This window comes from Euprymna scolopes, chromosome 10, assembly GCF_053919585.1.
Source record: "Euprymna scolopes isolate OS-2025 chromosome 10, ASM5391958v1, whole genome shotgun sequence".
NCBI lineage: Eukaryota > Metazoa > Mollusca > Cephalopoda > Sepiida > Sepiolidae > Euprymna > Euprymna scolopes.
In genome coordinates, this window is record NC_136491.1 from 25,353,448 (window position 1) to 25,375,405 (window position 21,958).

At 36.3% G+C, this 21,958-nt stretch overlaps 1 protein-coding gene across 2 annotated transcripts in view; it reads left to right on the forward strand.

The window, feature by feature from the left end:
• The window catches only part of LOC145285867 (uncharacterized), a 510,918-nt gene that overhangs the window by 186,654 nt on the left and 302,306 nt on the right, over window positions 1–21,958 (forward strand). For both annotated transcript variants that reach the window (XM_080134312.1, XM_080134311.1), the window contains 2 exons: window positions 9,814–9,894; window positions 13,002–13,046. In XM_080134312.1, the coding sequence (XP_079990438.1) occupies window positions 9,814–9,894; window positions 13,002–13,046 (126 nt within the window). The remainder of the gene's footprint in view (window positions 1–9,813; window positions 9,895–13,001; window positions 13,047–21,958) is intronic.

Here is a 21,958-nt window from a genome sequence, read left to right on the forward strand (position 1 = left end):
ACGAATTGTATAAGTAAACAGAATTAAAGGGATAAATTATAAGATGGTCAACATCATGAATTGTGGGATATAACTTTTTGTCATTTGTTCTCTCTCTCATATATATATATATATAATTGCACTGAAGATTCCCGAAAGGATGAAACACTAGTGTCTGTAGGTACTTATTAATTATTATAGTAAAAAAATAATTATATATATATATATATATATATATATATATATATATATATATATATATATATATATATATATATATATATATATATATGAAGGGGGTGCCATTAGCTGGAATCGAAACTAAATCGATTAGGTCTGCAGCTTTCATTCTGTCTGTAGCTCATCACAATTATTATTTATTTATTATTTATGCTTAGAGATATGAATATATGCATGCGCAGAGGAAACACTATTAAAATACAATAGAAATTTCACCCACCCATCCTTGTAACGAAACCAGACACATATGTTGCAGCAGCGGTATCTCACGTATGTAAATGATTAAGCCTGAGTGCAGTGACGTCACAGTGGAGAAAGAGTAAACGCGGGCAGCTGCTGATGCACTTTCTGTAGGCCGCAGTGCCACTATACGGGGAAGCTGGCTGTTCAATCCCACTTTTATTACCATTGTACTTAACCTTCCTGCGCTGTGGAAGAGAGATAAATTCATTCAGATAAACTAAAAGTTCACTAAGTTGTAAGCTCAGTTAATTGGGTCACCAGGTTAAAGTCAACTTAGTGATGCTTCGATTCGTTTGAAGCTGTCAGTCAGCTTGTTAATAAGTTTGAATGACAAAAAAGTAGGAATTTGTGTTATGTAGACATGAAAGCTATTATAATAATGTCCCTTTCTGAAGACTCCGGTTGAATTTACATCTGTGTATTAATGATTATTGCGTATTTGCATGGCTATGCGGCGTTGCCTGGAGACAAGGACAATAAAATAGAAGAGTAAAAAAAAAAGGTGTGCGTGACATCTTTGTTTAAGAACTGCTCTCTCTCTCTCTCTCTCTCTCTCTCTCTCTCTCTCTCTCTCTCTCTCTCTCTCTCGCTTTCTTCTCTCTCCCTCCCTCTCTCGCTTTCTTCTCTCTCCCTCTCTCTCGCTTTCTTCTCTCTCCCTCCCTCTCTCTCTTGCTTTCTTCTCTCTCCCTCCCTCTCTCTCTTGCTTTCTTCTCTCTCTCTCTCTCTCTCGCTCGCTCGCTCGCGCGCGCGCTTTCTTCTCTCCCCCTCTCTCTCTCGCTTTCTTCTCTCTCCCTCCCTCTCTCGCTTTCTTCTCTCTCCCTCCCTCTCACGATTTCTTCTCTCTCCCTCCCTCTCTCGCTTTCTTCTCTCTCTCTCCCTCTCACGCTTTCTTCTCTCTCCCTCCCTCTCTCGCTTTCTTCTCTCTCCCTCCCTCTCTCGCTTTCTTCTCTCTCCCTCTCTCTCTCGCTTTCTTCTCTCTCCCTCCCTCTCTCGCTTTCTTCTCTCTCCCTCCCTCTCTCTCTCGCTTTCTTCTCTCTCCCTCCCTCTCTCTCTTGCTTTCTTCTCTCTCTCTCCCTCCCTCTCTCTCTCTCGCTTTCTTCTCTCTCCCTCCCTCTCTCTCGCTTTCTTCTCTCTCCCTCCCTCCCTCTCTCTCGCTTTCTTCTCTCTCCCTCCCTCCCTCTCTCTCGCTTTCTTCTCTCTCCCTCCCTCTCTCTCTCTCTCTCTTTCTTCTCTCTCCCTCCCTCTCTCTCGCTTTCTTCTCTCTCCCTCCCTCTCTCTCTCTCTCTTTCTTCTCTCTCTCTCCCTCTCTCTCGCTTTCTTCTCTCTCTCCCTCCCTCCCTCTCGCTTTCTTCTTTCTCCCCCCTCTCTCTCTGTATTGTTTTCTTCTCTCTCCCTCCTTCTCTCGTTTTTAGACTAATGTTGTTCCTAGTAACTCCCCCTTATATAAAAAAAAAACTAATATTATAAGAACAATTATGTCTATCATTTGGCCAAGGTAATGTTGAAAAAGAATGTATCAGCGATGTGGGTGTCCTGCGTAGTTTCTTACTGTTATGTGCACAGATGAACAGATAACCACTCTTTATATAATAGATTATTAAGCGCCTACGCGTCTGTCTATCGAGCGACAGGGCTCTTTTCTAAAGTATAATTTTAAATTTAAAAAAGCCATAAACGATATGTTTGTTTGTGTTTTTTTGGGGGGAGGGGGTTAATAATCATTTATTTCCCTTTAAATGCATGATGCAAACTCTCGACACTGTTTCCAATCTTCTTCAAGCGATTTCTTTTGACTAATCATTTTTGTTTCTCCTTTTGAAGATATAAAAATCGTTCTGGATAGTAGCGCGTTGGGATGTTCAAATGGGCAATTTGTGTAAGCACGCAGCTCGCATGACAATGTTATCTCTACTATTATATAAAAGAAACTTTGTCCGTGTGTGAGTTCGTTCCCTACGGACTCGAAAACAGCTGGACCAATTTTTATGAAATTTCACAGAAAGGTACTAATGTTCGGAGATTATAGTTAGGATATCTACAGTAGAACGGGATTACCTAAATCTATACTGTCGGTTGGGAAGACGTTTATTATCTATGAGGGGGTGGGCTAGTGCTTAATTGATTAAAGACTCCAAGATTTTGGTGAAGAGAGGAAGGAGGCTAATGGGGCAATAATTAAGTGGGTCAGTTCTTTCGCCAGAATTCTTGTAAACTGGTACAATAGAAGCAGTTTTCCAGCAGTCATGAAAACAAGATTCGATAAGACATTAGTTAAAGAGCTTGGAGAGAACTGGGGCAACCTCAGCATATTGTAGGGATAAGATGTGCCCTCGAGATGTCTCGGTATTTTTGGCATCACAAACATGTGAAAGGATGATTTTCAGATCGCGCGTGGTTTCTGTTTGCAAAGAGAAATTTCGACGGAAGTGATTTGTTGGGTCTAAAGTGGTTGCCTTTTCAGTTGCTGTGCAGACAGTCTCAAAGTTGTTAGTGGAAGAATTGTTGATTGCCCATTATTTATGACACTGTTAATGCGTTTTCTGGTAACTTCAGAATACTTTTTCTTGGCTACGACTATTTCTATCTTACAATTATTTCTATCTTACAATTATTTCTATCTGTTACAAACTTATATCTATTTGTACTGGACATATGTCAAATAAGTCTGCTAAATGCATGCTGCCTTTGAGCGATGGCAGCTGCACAAGTAGAGGAGAACCATTGTGAAAAGTGGGGGTTACTCTCTCTCTCTCTCTCTCTCTCTCTCTCTCTCTCTCTCTCTCTCTCTCTCTCTCTCTCTCTCTCTCCTCCCCATATCTATCTCTCCTCCCCATATCTATCTCTCCTCCCCATATCTGTCTCGCCCCTCTCCAGATCTATGTCTCGCCCCCCCTCCAGATCTCTGCCCCGCCCCTCTCCAGATCTCTTTTCTTTCTCCCTCGTGCTTCAATTGCTATTTTGAACCATTCAGTAGCCTCATTTCCACACAGTTCTGCATGAACAGAAAAGACATTACTCCATGGAGCATCTTTGATGTGATCCTTGTTGGTTTCTTAGTCAGCCTCCTTGAAGTACCTTGTCGTTTTGAGTAATGGCTCTTCAAGGTGGAGTCGAGAGTTTAGAGTCATTTCTAGCATTCACATCTTGATTAGTATTTCCAAGTGGGCTATGAGCATTTGGTACAAAATCGTCGGCTTGCTGATCCTATGTGACAGGGAATGGGAAAAAAGAAAAGCTATGTGCGATGCTAGCAAATTTAAAGCTTCAAAATGAACGGAAATTAAAATGGTGAGAAATCATGGATGGAATTAAAATTTAAGTACAACACACAGCAAACTTACAACACTTGGAAAATAATGGGTTCCAGAAAAATAAAAAGGCTTATCCTGTGTCTCCGGGGGGGGGGGGGTCAGCTTTCATGCATTCCTCGTATGGGGTGAGTAGCTAAAATGACCTGTTTGCCTTGACCTGGCTTTCGTACTTAAAGACCCAGCAATAGGGTAGGGTGAGGGTAATCTCTTAACGGAATTTTGTATTTTTATAGCTTAATTTTAAATTTTATCTATCTATCAAGTGGTATGGAACGTGGCTGGAGTACTAAATGTTTTGCTTTGGATTCTAGCAGATGGAACCCAAGTCATTTCTTTTTAATTATGGAAATCAGTACTAATTATATATATATATATATATATATATATATATATATATATATATATATATATATATATATATATATATATATATATTAAAAATGAAAATCTTTTAGGACTTAATTTAGTCTCTGTGTATTTTTTCCACCGTTTATTTTTCGTTTTTTTTTTTTTGGTTTTTTTTTTTTTGGTTTTGTTTTTCCCCCCTCCCCTGCCATATTCATAACTTTTTTTTTCTTTTTTTTTAATCGTATTTTCCTCGATTTAGCTCTGTTGGGCGAGGAATGAAACCTGGTTAGCTAACCTTTATTTTAATTTTTTATTTTTTAAATCATTATGTTGATTGGTCTGTATTTAGCTATTATTAAATTCTGTACTCCCCCCCCTAAAAAAATTTTTTTTCAAATATATATATATATATATATTCAATCAAGAATTAGCTGTAATAATAAATACGAAATCTGAATGAATTAAAATATATTTAACCGTATTTTCCGACCGGGCAAGGTGAGGCGCCCACGCTTGTGTTGAATAATCAATACATGAAGATAAGTATGTAAAAATTGTCGAGTTTAAATTGAAACAAGGGAAAGTGGTAGTACAGAGAACTGTTTGATAAGTAGATGTATTGAAACGACACACCTATGGAGTTGGAAAGTAAAAACAGCCAATCACAAAGCAGCATACTTGTTGGAGAAGTAAAATAAAAACATCCAATCAGAACAAAGTTTTGTTTTGCTTCTGATTGGTTGAAAATTAAGTCGGGTAAAAAAAACTCTTGTGTGACTACTTACCTATTTTTGACTATTTTCTTTCTATTTCTTGGAAATATATAATCAAAAAATATTGATTGTTACTATGTATATGAAACCTTGTATCAAAGGAAATGTTGTTTTTCTTTCTTTTTTTTTTATCCCACTGTTTCCATTTTTTTTTTTTTTTTTTTTTTTTTTGAAAATAAAAACATTTCAAGGACATAATAGAAACCTAGTGTTTCTCGGAAGTAATAATTTAAAACTTAAATCTTGGTGAAAATTTTCTTTTTATCACATTTTCTTTTCTTTTTCGTATTTTATATTATAACGTTATTTTTAAATGTCTAGCTTAACGCTTAGCCATTAGCAAATAAATAACCATATACAAACACACACACACACACACACACACAAACACACACACAAACATTTGCCAAAAGACGTTAAACCGCCGATAATGACATCTTTCTATATCTAAAGTTAACTATCTATAATACATTTCTCTTGGTCTACCTGTTTGTCTATCTGTCCGCCCTATTTTTCTCGGAAACTACTAAGCCGATCTGACTGAAATACTGTACTATGATGTAGTACAGCGAACCAAGTATCATGGTATACATTCAATGCACAGCTAGAAGTTACTAAGGATTAATCACCATAATACCGCATTCACTCTAGAAGTTTGACATAGAAGCACTCGTTCTAAGTCAACGGGCTATAACTTTTGCCAATTTTAAATGGGCTAAAAAGTCTAGTGTGTATATATTTCTATATTTCATCTCTTAAACTAATGGATAGATCAATGTGAATATTGGAATTAAGACTAAGCAGAATTTTTATGAGCAAAGTTTCTTTCCATAGAACTGCCAGTCTGTAGAAAATAAACGTCTCACGGGGTAGGGATGGGACAGTATTTTCCTCTTCAAGTCCGTTGTAAACAAATTCATGTTGAGCTGTTCTCTTAAGTAACCACTTTCTGATCAGTTAAAATCGTTGTTATTAATTCTCTCGACGTTTCACTGTCTACCTGTTAAACTTATCCTCGTGTGACCTTTGGGACTTGATTCATTTGTAAAAAAAAAAAAAAATGTAAAGTAACATTGGCATATTATTTGTTAAACTTTAACTATAAAATTTATTTATACAAACATTGATGGCTACATATGTGCATACATGTTTCTGTAATCACCCGTGCTGGGGAGATTACGTATTTTGAGGGTAATTCATGGCCTGAAGACGTAATCTCCCGAGCACGGGTGATTACAGAAACATGTATGCACATATGTAGCCATTAATGTTTGTATAAATAAATTTCATATAGCTGCTCTGTTTACTCATTGAGCACTTTTTGGTAGACACATGTTGTTTCACTTGGCCTTCGGGCCAAGATCAAAGTGTAGTATCTGTTCTTCAGATGCTGCACTTCTATTTCTTGTTCTCTTTCGGTGGAGGAGAAATCCTTCACGACTGAGACAATTTTTATTTTTGTACCTTTTCTCCACGTTAAAAAACGACCCTGGTGTCTAACTCTGTCCCGTGGGGAGGCATAGTAAATAGGTACTGCCATAATATATATATATATATATATATATATATATATATATATATATATATATATATATATATATTTTCATTCAAATAAACATTTTAATGTCGCTATACAATTAAAATCACGTTTCGGTCCAGTTGGTTATAACTAGGGCCATGACAAGAGAATATTCTTTTGTTTTGACTCTCGAGTATATATCCGACACAGTTAAATGAGAACCACTTCATTCTATCCAAAAACGTAAGATATTAATTGATATCCACTCGAGAGTCAAAATAATGAAAAGGATATTCTCTTGTCACAGCCCTAGTTATATGACAATAAGCAACCGAATTTTATCAGGCAACAGAATAAAGGTGCACCTTGCTCTTTATTATTGAGAACTATTATATAAACCTTGTTAAATAATTGGTTTTTATCTTTGAATATTCTTAATCTGGAATTATATATATAATTTCGTTGCACAGGATAAACTCTTAAACTAATAACCCGATTGTTGTGGAGACGCCCACTAATTAGCATACGTGGGTGAAAAGATATAGATAAAGGTCTAAAGTCAGCAAGACCGGGGAGCTGTGTTCGAACGCCGGATAGGCAAGACGCATGTGCCGGTTGCTCCATGAAAGACTTTAACACGCCCTCTGCCGGACAATCTTCCAACTGCAGTACAACTGCACCTTTGTAAATATGTATTATCTTTTCGTCTTAATATATTTGTTTTACCTTTACTTTCTGCGTTCGTGTTGTTATTGATACAGACATAACACCGATCATTATAAATTTTGGAATATGCATTTTCGGTAATATGGCCACATTATTTTTATGTATAAATTGTAACATTTAAAAAATGCATATATGAATTTATGTATGTGTATATGCCTGACTCTTTAGTATATAAAAGATGTATGAATACTCAGAGTTTTAGTATCATATCTAAATTATAGTGAAGATAACAAACCTAAGTCTGACGATTGTAGCGAAATAAATATTGCGTTTATGTTAGGGTTAGATATTGTAATTGAAGTTACTTTCTTTTTCTCCTTTCCAAGAGGTTAGACTCAAGTGTTTTTGTGGAGCGAAATAACACTCAGGATTTTATTCCGTGCCGTTAACCACTTTGCCACGGTAACCACTGTTACGGATTAAAGACCTAGTATTTCTCATAGGTCTTATGTCTTCTTTTTACCAATTTTTTTTTTTCTTGATTGTTCAATTCAAGAAAACTACGCGCATCCTGCCTTGAGTTCAAAATAGACTTCATAGCCTCGTAGATGCCCTTTTCTCTTCCCTGCAACCTTTCACAGAAGAGATGTTGCGCGTTTGTCTTTGCTTTATCGTTATTTTCATGGCAAGTGCTTGTCTGAGCTTCAATTTATGGTCTCCCCTTGCCAAACATTCACAAGAAATACTCGTCTAGCAGAAAACACTGTCAATAATTCCCCCCACTCTTTATCTGTGCCTAAACCTATACGTAGATTCCATGAAGAAAGCTCCTTTCTTAGACCTGCACGCCTGTGGAATTGTCTTCCGTTTTCATGCTTTCCAGCTGACTACAATATGGTTGTATTCAAGTCCAACGTAAACAAGTTCTTGATGAGCCGTTCCACTTCACTTAATAAATTTACCGAATTCCCATTACTATCAATTACTATATTGTCCAATTGACTACTGTACACGCTTTAACCCTTATCCTCGAGTGGCCTCTGGACTTTGATAAGTGGTGATACCTATGTAAAAAAAAAAAAAAAAAAAAAAAAAATCCGAGCACCGTTTATAAAGAACGTGTCATATGACTTGATTCGACATCAAACTTGAAACGTTTGTAAATATTACCTATTTGTTTTAAGATTGTGGCAAAATAAAAAATATATATTTTTAACATTTCTCTAATAATAGTAATAAACCAAGGAATATATTTGTACGAGTATGTACGACTATAAATGAAATAATAAAGTAATGGATCTTTTGTATATATTAATCAAATTGTGAACAAACAGACAGACAGGAATACGAATTTATATATAGAGAGAATAGTAATAAACCAAAGAATATATTTGTACAAGTATTTACGACTATTAACAAACTTGGCTTCTCATAGCAAACCTGGCTTCAATCCGTAGCATACATTTGCTTTTGAAAAGAAAGATGGCTTCCCTGTGAAAAATATTTTGAGCCACATAGTGTTTCCAACGAAATAAAATCGAATTAAAATTTTGCTTATTAAAAACATGCACCAACGTTCAACAAAAAAGGCCTAAGTAGAATCAAATATTGATTATTCAGATGTCCTACGGTTTGTTTAGTTCTTAGATCATCCATTTAATGCATACACAACTTTGCTAATGTATATATATATATATATATATATATATATATATATATATATATATATATATATATATATAATCTGGAATAAAAAAGGCAAAGGGAATAAACTTAATAGTAAATTTTAACTTAGTGTTAATTTCTTATACATTTATATTCTTATACATATATCGCACACATTTTATATATATCTTAGTAATCTATAATATAAATCTCACCTGTCTGTTTAAATGCATGTATGTTTATATGTTTGCCTAAAACTTTTGACAGAGGCGACGGATTTTAACGAGATCGGTATCTTGAAGCCGACCCTTCGGACGACAAATATCGAAAAAATTGGCTGAAAACATTAATTCCTTCACCCTCAACTAGGCACTTTTCTACAATGAGGGGTCGCTTTTTTCGCAGAGATTCTCGAAAGTCATCCCCTCTTTTCGATTGACTAGCCTTAATTTAAACCTTCGTCACTTCCGGTTTGGTGATGGACGCAACGGCAAAGTGTTCTTTTTTTTCACGTTCTTTTCCTCTTTCGTGGTACGGGTTCGAGTCTGCCTGCCTACTATCATTTTGTTTTCTCAACACACGCCTCAAAACACCTGGGCAACGCCGGGAACCCAGGCTAGTATTATTATAAATCGTATATGGCATTGCCTCATTTTGAATACAGAAATTTTGTGGCAGCAATGTAACTATTAGTAGACAATGTGAATGTCATGGCGACCAATACAGAAATGACATTGTGCGTATGTGACTGGACCGAAAGCGAGGCTCATACTTATTTCCTCGGGGGCATAAAACACGGTGAATTTCTGAGTGTATGCAATCTTGGTTTCTGAGTCGGCAGATTCCTTCATATCGTTCGTTTTGGTGTCGACAGCCATTGTAGAAGTAGAAGAGAAAAAAAAATAATCGAACACTTTTATTTTAATTTTATTTCTTTTTTTTTGTTTTGTTTTTTAATCCTTTCTGAAGCTACAATTTTTTTTTTATAAAAATATTTTTACAACTTGCCAATGCGAATAACTTGTAATTTATATTTTTCTATTTTTTTTTTTTTTTTCTTCAAATATAGGTTTTATGCTGGAGAGATTTAGCTTGCAACTCAGACGTACTTGGGAAAGTTGCTAAAGAAAAGGAGCCATTAAAACGCCAGGTGAGCGTACTCTGACAAATAAATGTCAAACTCATAAAATAATTTATTGCTGCAGCAATAAACGTTTTATGCAAATTTCTTTTTCTTTTTATTTCAAATTCATGCAAGTTCAACCATAAAGGATGTTTATGAATAAAACAAATTCATAAGCAAAAGAAATTAATTCCTGAAATTTCAGACAAACTAATTGCTATATCTCTTGCAATGCCATGCTTCAACCTCTATCCATGTTGCGTTCCTGTGTCTGTTTTGCAAGTTTTTTCATGTGCTTTAATGAAGTCATTGTACCTGTACCACCACAAAGTAAAAAATTCCTGACACCAGACTAGCAGCAAGATTCCACTGCTTCACTAGATGCCAAAAGATTTTTGACTCTTGATTTCTTTCCTCGAATCATGACACAAGGGTAAAAAAGTGATTTGAAAATCCAGCAGCACCCTAGAGGAAGAGCACTGTTGGTTGCAAAAATGCCTGGGCAGCCCTTCTTTGATAGAAGCGCCTCAGGCGAGTAGCAATAAACTAATCTCTTTTTGAAAAGGAGAAAGCAAAGCCTGGGAGGGTGGATCTCCTAGAACTGCACACGGCCAGAGTCGTAGCTCAACCAGCAGGAAACACACCATCTCAATATTAGACAAGACACTGGTGGGTTTGGCGTCGAGGGAAAAAAATCAAGCTGTTGCTATCAAGTGAAATAATTTTATATTTGAGGAAGATGTGTTTCATGCAAAATAATAAATGATCTCTTATGATTGTCAAAAGAATGAGGAATATAGATTGCATAAAATAATTTGGAGGACATATATCCTGTATGATGTAATCGTTGGTGTGCAGAAAGTCATATCTGTTCGACAACACGAAAAGGTTAAGGTAGTAGGATGAGATCTGGACCACACAAAATTCATCGGAGGATGAGAATCTGGACTACACAATATTTTTTGAAGTAATCTGAAGTAGAATGGGTGAGATCTGAGATCTACTTATAATTAAAATCCAATCCTGTTAGAGGATCTAAACCAGGCATATCAAACATGCAGGCCACATGCGGTCCATCGTAGATATGCTTGCAGCCTGCACTCAACTAAAAATATTTTGAAATGGGAGGAACTGGGGTTTTTTTTTCATAACTTCCGGAAAATTTACCGCAAAGATCATATTTGTGTGAACAGTTATTTTCTTTCAGGGAATCAACAAAATCAAAAAAAAAAAAAAAATACGAATGACTGATCAACATTTTTCATCCCTATTCAAACTCGAAAATTTCAAACACACATAAGAAATTGGCAGCAAAAAGATGTCAAGCCTCGGAATAAAACAGTGTCAGTCTTTGAATTCTTGTTGATGTTTTTAGTTTTGAATTTATGTATAATGAATTTTTGCTATTGTATTAAAACAGATGAAGACGGTCAAAACTTTCGTTATATTTTTTGAACTACATGTACAATATTACTCAAATGTATCGGTATGTTTCTAAATTGAAAAAAGAAAATAGCTAAAACTTTTATCTTGTTAAACAATTGCGGCCATTGCGGCAATACAAATCGATTCCTATGGCGCTGAGGGGACTTTGAGTTTGACATGCCTGATCTAGACCACAGAAATGATGGATGGGGAAATCTGGGTTGCACAATAAATTGGATTGAAAGAGAATGAACTGAACCACATGATTTTGATTGGGGAGGAGGATTTTGACCATATCAAATGATTTGGATTTGATCAGACTGATCTAGACCAAACAATGATTTCAATTGGAAGGAGGGGGGGAGGTCATAGGCACTATTACTGCACCTTTACCGTTGTTTGTTCTAAGTGTTTGGGGGTTGGCCGTTTGGGTTGTTAACTGTGTTGAATAGCTTTTCTTTACTTGATTCGATGCATTTCCAACGTTTGTTAAACTATGATGTTTTAGGTCATGCTTAATGTTATCACTCAACGTCTTCCTAGGTTGACCTCTTGAACAGGTTTTAGGGATATCAAAATTAATGATTTTTCTTGGACACTTGACTGCCTTGCATTGAATGTGGTCAAACCATCTCGGTCTATTCCAGCATAAGGTCTCACCTACTGAATAGAGGTCAATCCTGGATCTCGGCTCATTGAGATTGATTCCATCAGAAAGCTTTGGGGAGCATATCCATCATGTCATTACAGGATCGCTGCGACTTAGTCTGGTAATATCCTCAACTGTAACAAACAAACTCTCATTAGCATACAGAAGAATGCTAATGAAACAGGTGTTTGTTGTAAGGATAACCTCTATTGTGTAACGCGATGCCTCTGCAAGTGAAGATTGAGAAAAGATATCTAAATTTCTTCCATGCAGAACGGATCCTGGCAGTTATAGCATCACAGCAATCACCTCTCACAAAACACATCACGAAGATAGCAAAACGTCTTAACTACCTCAAGGTTCTCCCTCTGCAACTTTATTTGCTCGATATCCTGAGCAGTATGAACAGACAGCAATCCCAAACAACCCCTGCAAGTAAAGTTCTGATTGTCTTTCAGTCTGCCTTTAATATCAGAGAATGCTTTGTGTATCCAGATCTTGCAGGAAGAGTAGGGATTGTTACCAACACCTTTTTACATACACCATAGTCCCAGACAAAATAATTTGTATTAAATGAGACTGGGATCTCTAAACTATATAAAATAATTTGTATTAAATGAGACTGGGATCTCTAAACTATATAAAATAATTTGGATTGAATGAAGTAGCAAAGAATTTGAAGCATACAAAATAATTTAAATTTATGAAACGGTAAATTTGGACTACACAAAATAACTTTGGTTCGGTTTTTGTTTTTATATCATATTTATCTCGGGGGTTGCTTAATCGTTAACAATACCCACCAGATTGATTAATAAAACACTAAGTGTTATTTTACTTTAATTTAGAAGCGGTCAAGGTTCATAACTTTTCTCCCAAAATTATTAGTACGAAATGAAAATTAGTACAAAATGAAATCCTATAAATTTGATAATTGAATTTATTATTTAACAGTAATTTATTACTTTATTTAATTTAATTTTATATTACTTGTCAGAACATGTTTTCTTTGATTATAATTTCCGTTTGTCAATGATTTTATATAAACTTTGTTTTGCAGGTTTTTATTGTATGCGAAGAGAAAAAATTTGAATTCCAAAGACAAGTAAGTAAAATTCTTCTTATCCGTTGTTGAATCAAACTGATTACTTTTGATGCCATTATCGTCGTTTCCAGAACATTTTTCAGCTTCAAATGTCGCTTTATTTTTATATGTAAATTAATTTAGATAGTTTTTAATGGTTCTTTATCCGTGTTGAATAAAGTGTAAGCATTTCTCTTTGTCCTTTAGTCCTCAAATATAATGAGCATCTGGCTGTTATGAGCTGAGCTGATATTGTTATATACTGGTGGTATTAAGATGACGTATATTCTGTATTATTGTTGTTCGTTTAGGAAGAATCTTAGTGTTTCATCTAGAGACAGTCTTAGTAGTCTTAGTGAGAGATTAGAGACTTAAGAGTGTTCATGTTGTAAGAGATAGCATATTGGTGACATAAACAGGTATATATAAAGAGAGAGACAGTTCTGTATATATATATATATATATATATATATATATATTAGGCAGGTACATGTTACTACAGGAGAACCAATTCAATGAGAGGAGATTTATGAATATCTTGATAGATAGACTGAGAGATAGTGCGTCTGACGTTTACGTTTTGACAGTTGTGCATATAATATAAACACGTTACCTTTCTCGTTGTAATGATGAAGAAGACGCAGATACACAAAGATGATGACGTTCTTTATTTCATGACCGGTCCATGATTTCGCTTGAGGAATTCAAAGCTTCTCTACATGGTTATTTCTAAAACCCTCCTCGCTTCCAGAGGGTGCCGCGAATTGGTCTGAACCTCTCTGCTCCCTTGATCTGACTCTCCTAACTAACTTCGAACTCTTCCCTATATTGAGAACTCGTCACGTCATCGCATGATTAAACATGTGCTCATAAAGCACGTTGCATGACATGCATCACGTTGCCAAACTTGACATGACCCCGAGTTCAGTAACCTATTTTTCAAATAACATTTTTACAAAATATGTTTCCAATTTCAATTGACGATTAAATTCCTTATTTAAATTTTCACAGAAACAAATTTCATTATTACATTCCTTTTCCATATACAGGTATGTAAGCTAAACAATTGCAATTCCTTATTTCAATAACATTCTGTATTTATTTTAACTCATGATTGGAATTTTCAATTCCAAATCTAACTTTGCAAGTTCGAATCCTTGACTATCCTATTTCATATTTACATTTAAATAATTCCCTATTTTTTTACTTACATGAAAAGGGGCCAACCCTTTATCATGTAACAATATACCATTTCCAGGAATAATGGATTAACCAGAGACTATAAATATAATTATATCTAACACGTTATTGGTAACGATTGGTGGCAGTTATGGCTTCCGCAATCATGACGTGCACTTTTTGCTAAGTATACCACTGTGCTTGTTTTGATTATTATCGGTCTACAAGTTTACAATATCGACAAAGGGGGAAGAATTGCTGTTTTCTAGGTTAGAATCTACCCATATAGCATTCATAATTATTTTTTACCTTTTAAGTGGTATTTTAAGTGGCTTCAGGCCTTGTCAATTCGATGTTCACATAGTTTGCAAGAATATGGCTTTTCATTTGTTTTTATAGTTTACTTCTGTTCGTTTAAAGACATCAAGGGGTCCCTTTTTGGGGGCTAACTTTGTACTCTGTGTTTAATTTATGTCCGAGGTGTTGTTTTTTTTTTTTTTTTTTTTTTTACATAGGCATGACCACTTATCAAGGCCAAGAGGCCACTCGAGGATAAGGGTTAAAGAGTGTACAGTAGAAATTGGACAATATAGTAACCGTTAGTAATGGAGATTCGGTAAATTTGTTAACTTATATGGAACGGCTCATCATTCCTAACTAAACCAGACCTTTTATTTTTAAGCGAAACTTGCATTGGACAGGCTATTTCCCTAGAAGAGTTCGCAATTAAAGGATACTCTAACTTAACTTCTAAATCTGACCCCCAAGATCGCCATGGGCATGGAATATGCGCCTATATTAAAGATGGCTTTCCATATGGTAGGGACATCTCCAGGGAAGATCCTAACTTGCCCTATATGTGCTTCTGGGTTGCTTTAGCTCACACTACTGCATTTATATTTACTCTCTATCGCCCCCACAACAGCGGAGTTACTATCTTTAAAAGCATATCTGAGAAAATTGACCAAGTCCTATCTGCTTATCCTTCAGCTAACATTCACGTATGTGGAGACTTCAATGTTCACAACGTCGAATGGTTGACCCACTCAAACAAGACCGATGATGAGGGGAGGTTCTGTCATGATTTTTCCATTGCCTATGACCTCACTCAGATTGTTCATGAACCCACCCATGTGCCCGACAATGACAGCCAGTATGCGAGCCTACTAGACCTTTTTCTCACAACTTGCCCTGAACTATGTTCAGTTTCTGTTGTCTCCTCTTGGATCTTCTGACCACTCTGTTGTATCAATTAAGATAAAAATGAAATGTAATAAGTCCGCAGACGTACCTCTCCATCGTACAGTATATCGATACACTAAGGCTGACTGGGATAGCTTCCATACATTTATATCGGATCTACCTCTGCATTTCATGTTTAAAAAGGATGTGTCCTCTATAGTATCAGACCTGACAGAATGGTTAATTGTAGGTATAGACCGTTTCATATCCTCGAAAAAGTTCCAGCAAAAACCTAACAGCCAGCCACGGTTTTCTTCAGAATGTGCTGCTGCCTTTGCGCACAGAAATCACTTTTTCCACTGTTTCCAACGTAATAGATGTATGGAAACTAAAGCCGCTTTCAGGACTGCCAGCAACCATTGTAAGAAAGTAATAAAGAATGCAAGAGAGTTGTATGCTCAGTCCGTCAAGTCCAAAGCAGCTGAGCAGCGGCTTGGTTCCCACCAGTTTTGCAAACATAATCCTGAACAAAAGCGTGTGCTCTATCCCAACTATCATCAATAAATCTGAGGTAATCTCGTCAGCATCAGACAAAGCCTTTGCAGCTAATTCTACCCTTTACGACCAAGGCCGCTAACCCCCAATATTTCCTCCTGTATCAGAAAACACACTATGTGCTATGCGTATGTCTGTACGTGATGTTGCCAAGCTAATCAAAAACCTTGATGCCAGTAAAGCAACTGGTCCTGACGGTATTCCAATTATAGTACTCAAAAAACTTCAACCTGAACTAGCATCCATACTTACAAAACTGTTTAAACGTTGTCTTAAGGAGAATAGTTTCCCATCTCCCTGGAAAATCTCATCAGTATGCCCTGTATTTAAGAATTCAGGTGGTCGCTCATCTCCCTCTCAGTACAGACCAATAAGTCTCCTGTGCGTCATGAGTAAGTTGCTGGAATCTGTGTTAAACACGGAAGTAATCAACCATCTCAACAAAAAGAACCTTCTTAGTGACACTCAATATGGTTTCCGTTCTGCTAGATCTACAGCAGATGTGCTTACAGTTATATTTCATAGAATTAGCAAATCTCTCGACGGGGGCAACCTTTCTAGGGCAATTGCTCTTGACATATCTAAGGCCTTTGATGGGGTATGGCATAAAGGTTTACTTCACAAGATCCCTAGCTATGGTATAGCTGGAAATGTCTTAATTATTAAATCATTTCTCTCTGATAGGTTCATAAGAGTAGTAGTTGAGGGGCAAAAATCAGAAGCTCACAGTATTAATGCTGGTGTCCCTCAGGGGTCCATCCTGGGCCCAACTCTTTTCCTGATCTACATTAATGATCTTCCAAATCACATCCTTACATCATTTGTAGACATTTATGCTGACGACACTACCATTTATGGTAGCACATCTAAGTCAGTAAACGACCAAGTTCTCTCCGATTCTCTCTCCTCTGATCTTGATCACGTTGTACAATAGGGAAAGGAGTGGCTGGTTGCTTTTAATGCATCTAAAACCAAGCTTCTTTCTTTACATCATCAACATTCTGATCCCCATCTGGCATCAATTGAAATGAATGGCTCTCGTCTTCAGGAGGCCTCAAGTTTTGACAAGCTTCTGGGCTTGACCATTACTCCTAATCTTAAATGGAGCACGTACATCAAATCTGTTGCCAAGGCCGCTGGAAAAATGGTGGGATCTTTCTATCGATCCAGTAGATATCTCACTGCTGATGCAATTCTCTATCTATATAAGAGCCAGGTACGTCCAAGGATGGAATACTGTTGCCACATCTGGGCAGGAGCTGCTAGAAAGGACTTGTCCTGCCTTGATAGTTCAAAATAGACTTCGTAGCCTCGTAGGAGATGTCCTTTTCTCTTCCTTGCAACCTCTATCTCACAGAAGAGATGTTGCAAGTTTGTCTCTGATGTATCGTTATTTTCATGGAAAGTGTTCGACTGAGCTTCAATCTATGGTCCCCCCTCGCCTAACTTTCACAAGAAACACTCGTCTAGCTGAAAACACCATCAATAATTCCCCCCACTCTTTATCTGTGCCTAAACCTAAACGTAGATTCCATGAACAAACCTTCTTTCTTAGAACTGCACACCTATGGAATTGTCTTCCGTTTTCTTGCTTTCCGGCTGATTACAATATGGTTGTGTTCAAGTCTAACGTAAATAAGTTCTTGATGAGCCGTTCCATATAAGTTATCAAATTTACCGAATTTTCATTACTAATGATTACTATATTGTCCAATTTCTACTGTACACTCTTTAACCCTTATCCTTGAGTGACCTCTTGGCCTTGATAATGTAGTGATGGTGAGATGTATATTATTCACTCTAACCATGTAACATATACACTAACATACAATGTACTAGCACATACACTAACATACAATGCACTAACACATACACTAACATACAATGCACTAACACATACACTAACATACAATGCACTAACACATACACTAACATACAATGTACTAACATTGACCCAACGGAGCGTTTATTGATCAATATAACCAAGTTCTTCAAGAGTGAAACAAAACTGACTGGTGCTGAGATCGATTGAGGATTTATCGCATGATAAAACCATTGATGACGCATGCGTATCTTGAGGTTGGATTTTCTTCATGCGTTTTATGAAAGGTTTCCGAGTCCTTTCTATTTATTAATAATCTTTAATACATTAATGCGTGACTTTTTAGATTTTCTTCTGACACGCTATACAGACTATAGTAAAATGAGATTTTGCCGCGATCAGACAATGCTTTTATGGCGCATGAAAGATATAATTGAAAATGTCAGTGTAGATGATATTGTATTCTTCCGGAAAGACATAAACTTATACGAAAAATAAGATAACTTTAAAATTTTATCTTGTAAAGTCATCTTTCAAAACGATTAGCAACTCGCTTATCAACAAAAACATTGACACTTTGCTGTACCCTAGTGCTACCAGATGAGGCTGTCTGAAGATACTGGCTTTCTGATCTAAAATGCATTAAACATTGTTTTTTCCTTTTTGAAAAACTCAATCATGTTCTGCAAATTCCAAAACAAAACAATTTTCCTCTACAAAACAACGAAACCAAACTCCATGAATAAATATTTGAAAATATAAAGAACTTAAAGCATAAAAACTTTCTTTTTTTTAAATAACCGAATTCTGTATTAAATAACCCAAAAAGGTTGATATGCCGTAAAACAAAAACCAAACCACTTTACTATCTGAATTACAAATAAAATCAATAGAAGGGAAAAAAATAAATGTGACTCCCTCCCCTCAATCACCGAATTTACTTCTTAACATAATAGTATTGTTTTATTGGTGAGTCAGGTTAAAATGCTGCTAAAACCAACCAATCACATTATTTTATTGTTTCTGTTTATTTATCAGACACTAAGAAGTTTGTTTTATTTTTGCTTGCAACTGGGTCACAATTTGGTACTTTGGTATTTAATCAATACCAGCCGAGTCAATGGCTCAAACAGAGAAAACATTGAAACACCTTAAATCTCTAATGAACCCAGATACAGAGCATTGTTATATAATAGTATTATCGGTTTGAAAAGCCATCTTGAAATGAATCAACATAAGTCAGATTTCTAGAAGTGAACAATGCAACACTGAATCTATCTTTGTAAGCTGTTAAAGGAAGATCTTTCTGGAAAAAAAGTAGAATTCGGACAACGAATATTTTGGGGTTATATAAAGACGCCTTTATTTTGGCAAGACTGGAACAGTTCAATTTGTTTCACTAACTTTAACTGAATCAGATTGTGCACTGATATAAATTATTCTTATGACAGTTTTCAAAGCCTTACTGCTGTAATATAGTGCATATGAGTGCGTGGGAAGATGTCAGCGGTAGCAAAGGATGGCTGGCTGGTTTGCAGGCAGATTAGCAGCAGTAGCCAAAAAACTCACTTTTGCAAATTAGGAAGTGTGCGCGAGAAGGGAAAAAAAGGAGGAAAAACGCAGCATGTGCTCTGGGCAGAAACAAAGTGCGTGTCAAAGAAAATGGAAAGAAATGGCTAATGCCAGTATGAGGTCAGAAGAAAAGTCGGCGTTGAAGAAAATGGGTGAGTAAATAGTAAGGACGAGAATGGGCCAGCTGTGACTGGCATTCGGTCGGAGGAAGGAGGAAAATACCTGGTAAAATGAACCTGTGGCAACAAGAGACTTTTTTCTTTCATTTTTTTTTTTTTTTTAAGTGGTACCAAAAGTAACGGCAATACATGCTTTTGTTAAACAGAAAAAATGCCGATCTAGATTTTTATTCCTTTCTTTTGTTTGTTTGTTAGTTTGTTTGTTTGTTTGTTTGTTTGGACAATGTTACACTACTTCCGTTCTGGCTCCTGACAAATTGGAAGCTGGTGTTTTATTTGTGAGATCTTCCCTAGAAGCTTGCTTTACAGACTCTTTTTATTCATGGTTTTTGGTGTTTCATCAGTTTCCTTCTCCTAGATGGATTGCCTTCAACATAGCTGAGGAGCTTTATCCACCCCTTATATGGTAACCCTCAGGAATATTAGCGGGAGTCTAATAGTTGCTTGGTCCTGGACATGACCTTAAACTATATCCGATGGTGAGGCCCCAGCTTGCAGGTTTGGGGGAGTATGGAGCCACCCTTTAATTGCCATTGCTCCCAGGTTCACTCTGACCCGGAGTGGTAGTACATGTTAGGGTCCCAACTATGGGTTAAATAGAAACCGACTTGAAAAACAACAAATATATTCAATTAAAAAGATTTCTTCAAAATCACTGGATTCGGCATTAAATAACCTGAAAATGGTTGATGTGCCGTAAAACAACCAACTAAGAGGTGCTACACCTTGCCCAAGGGTAACCTGGAACTATGCAAGGCAGGGGTGTTTAGCTTTCTGAGGTCTTATACATACACATATACTTATCATAAAGAACATAGTATATGGGTTAAATATAACATAATTAAATATAAGATATTATTTTGATTTACGGCATATCCACTTTTTTCGGGTTATTTAATGCTGAATCCAGCGGGTTGGTATCAAACGTTCAAATATGTTTCATCTTGCCCGTGAGTTAGAGGAGGTCTAAAATGCGTCTCTTCCTCACTGTGGTAAATCTTTGAGGATTTTTTTTTTTTTTTTTTTTGCAGGAGCATCAACAAATAGTCTAACGGAAATGTATTCCTACGCAAAACGATTTCATTGATCGATAGGCAAGCATTCGGTGTGTGTTCACTTTCTTACATTATGAGAAAATAGTCCGTCACAAAATGCAACTGTTCATATTTACAATGCCTCCCCACGGGACAGTGTTAGACACCAGGATTTAATGTGGAGAAAAGGAACAAAAATAAAAATTGTCTCAATCGTGAAGGATTTCGCCTCCACTGACAGAACAAGAAATTGAAGTGTAGATCTGAAGAACAGATACTACACTTTGAGATATCAAATCTTTTATTCAGGCAAAAAAAAAAACATGAACAAAAAACTTAGGCACAAGGCCAACTCAAAAGGGGGACACTTTGATCTTGACCTAAAGGCCACTGTTACGACAATCTGTTTATGGAAAGGGACAGAACTCTCTTAAGAGTTGAAAGTAGACCTTGCAGTTACTTTCGCCAGCCTCGTAACTCTCACTTTCTTTTGTCCTTTAGTCCTCACATTTCACAAGTAATGTTTTTTACAAAGGGGGAAGAATTGCTGTTTTCTGGGTCAGAATCTATCCATCTAATACTTATTGTCAGTTTTTTACCCTTTTTTTTCTTTTTGTAACTCTTTACAGCAAGTGGTTTCATGCTTTGTCTGGAGCGATTTTCATGAAAAAAAAAAATAGCTAAAATGAAATTTAATTCGAATTATTGAAAATAAGCCGTTAGAACGTCCTATAATGAAATTAAGTTGTTTCGTCTTGTTTTAATTTAATTTTGGAATATGTACTTCCTCATCAGAATTTCAAATAAAGATACAGTAAAATACCTTCTTTTTTTCTTCTTCTTCTCCTTTTTTGGGTGTTTTCAATTTGTCTGCTGCTGTTACAAATACTAAATGAAAAATTCAACAGCTAAGAATGTAGTACATGGTCGAGTTACTTGAATAAGAAATAATATCTTTGTTTTAGAAATCATTGTTAATATTAATTTAAATTAACAAGTGAAGCATGCATGGTCCCCCGTGAGTGCACAGTGAACAAGGCATAAAAAAATGACTAAGTTCAGCATTTGCTCCCCCCCCCCCCATTTAGCCCCAAAAGTCCCTAGGGGACGTCAAATTCTGGTGAAAATGAACAAACAGTTCAGTTTTAGGCCTTAACACATGTAAATTTGAGTTCTGCACCATGCAAAAAAAAAAAAAAGAAATGACTAAGTCCATCACTTGCCCCTCCCCATTTAGCCCCAAAAGTCCCCAAGGCCTTAACATATTTTGATTTGAGTTCAGCACCACGCAAAACTTCTAAATAGACATATGCAGAAAATTTTGGACAAATATGATAAAATAGTCCCAAAAATGGAATGTTTTTATTAGCCCTAAAACAGCCCCTGGGCACACCCAAGAGTTATGGCGAA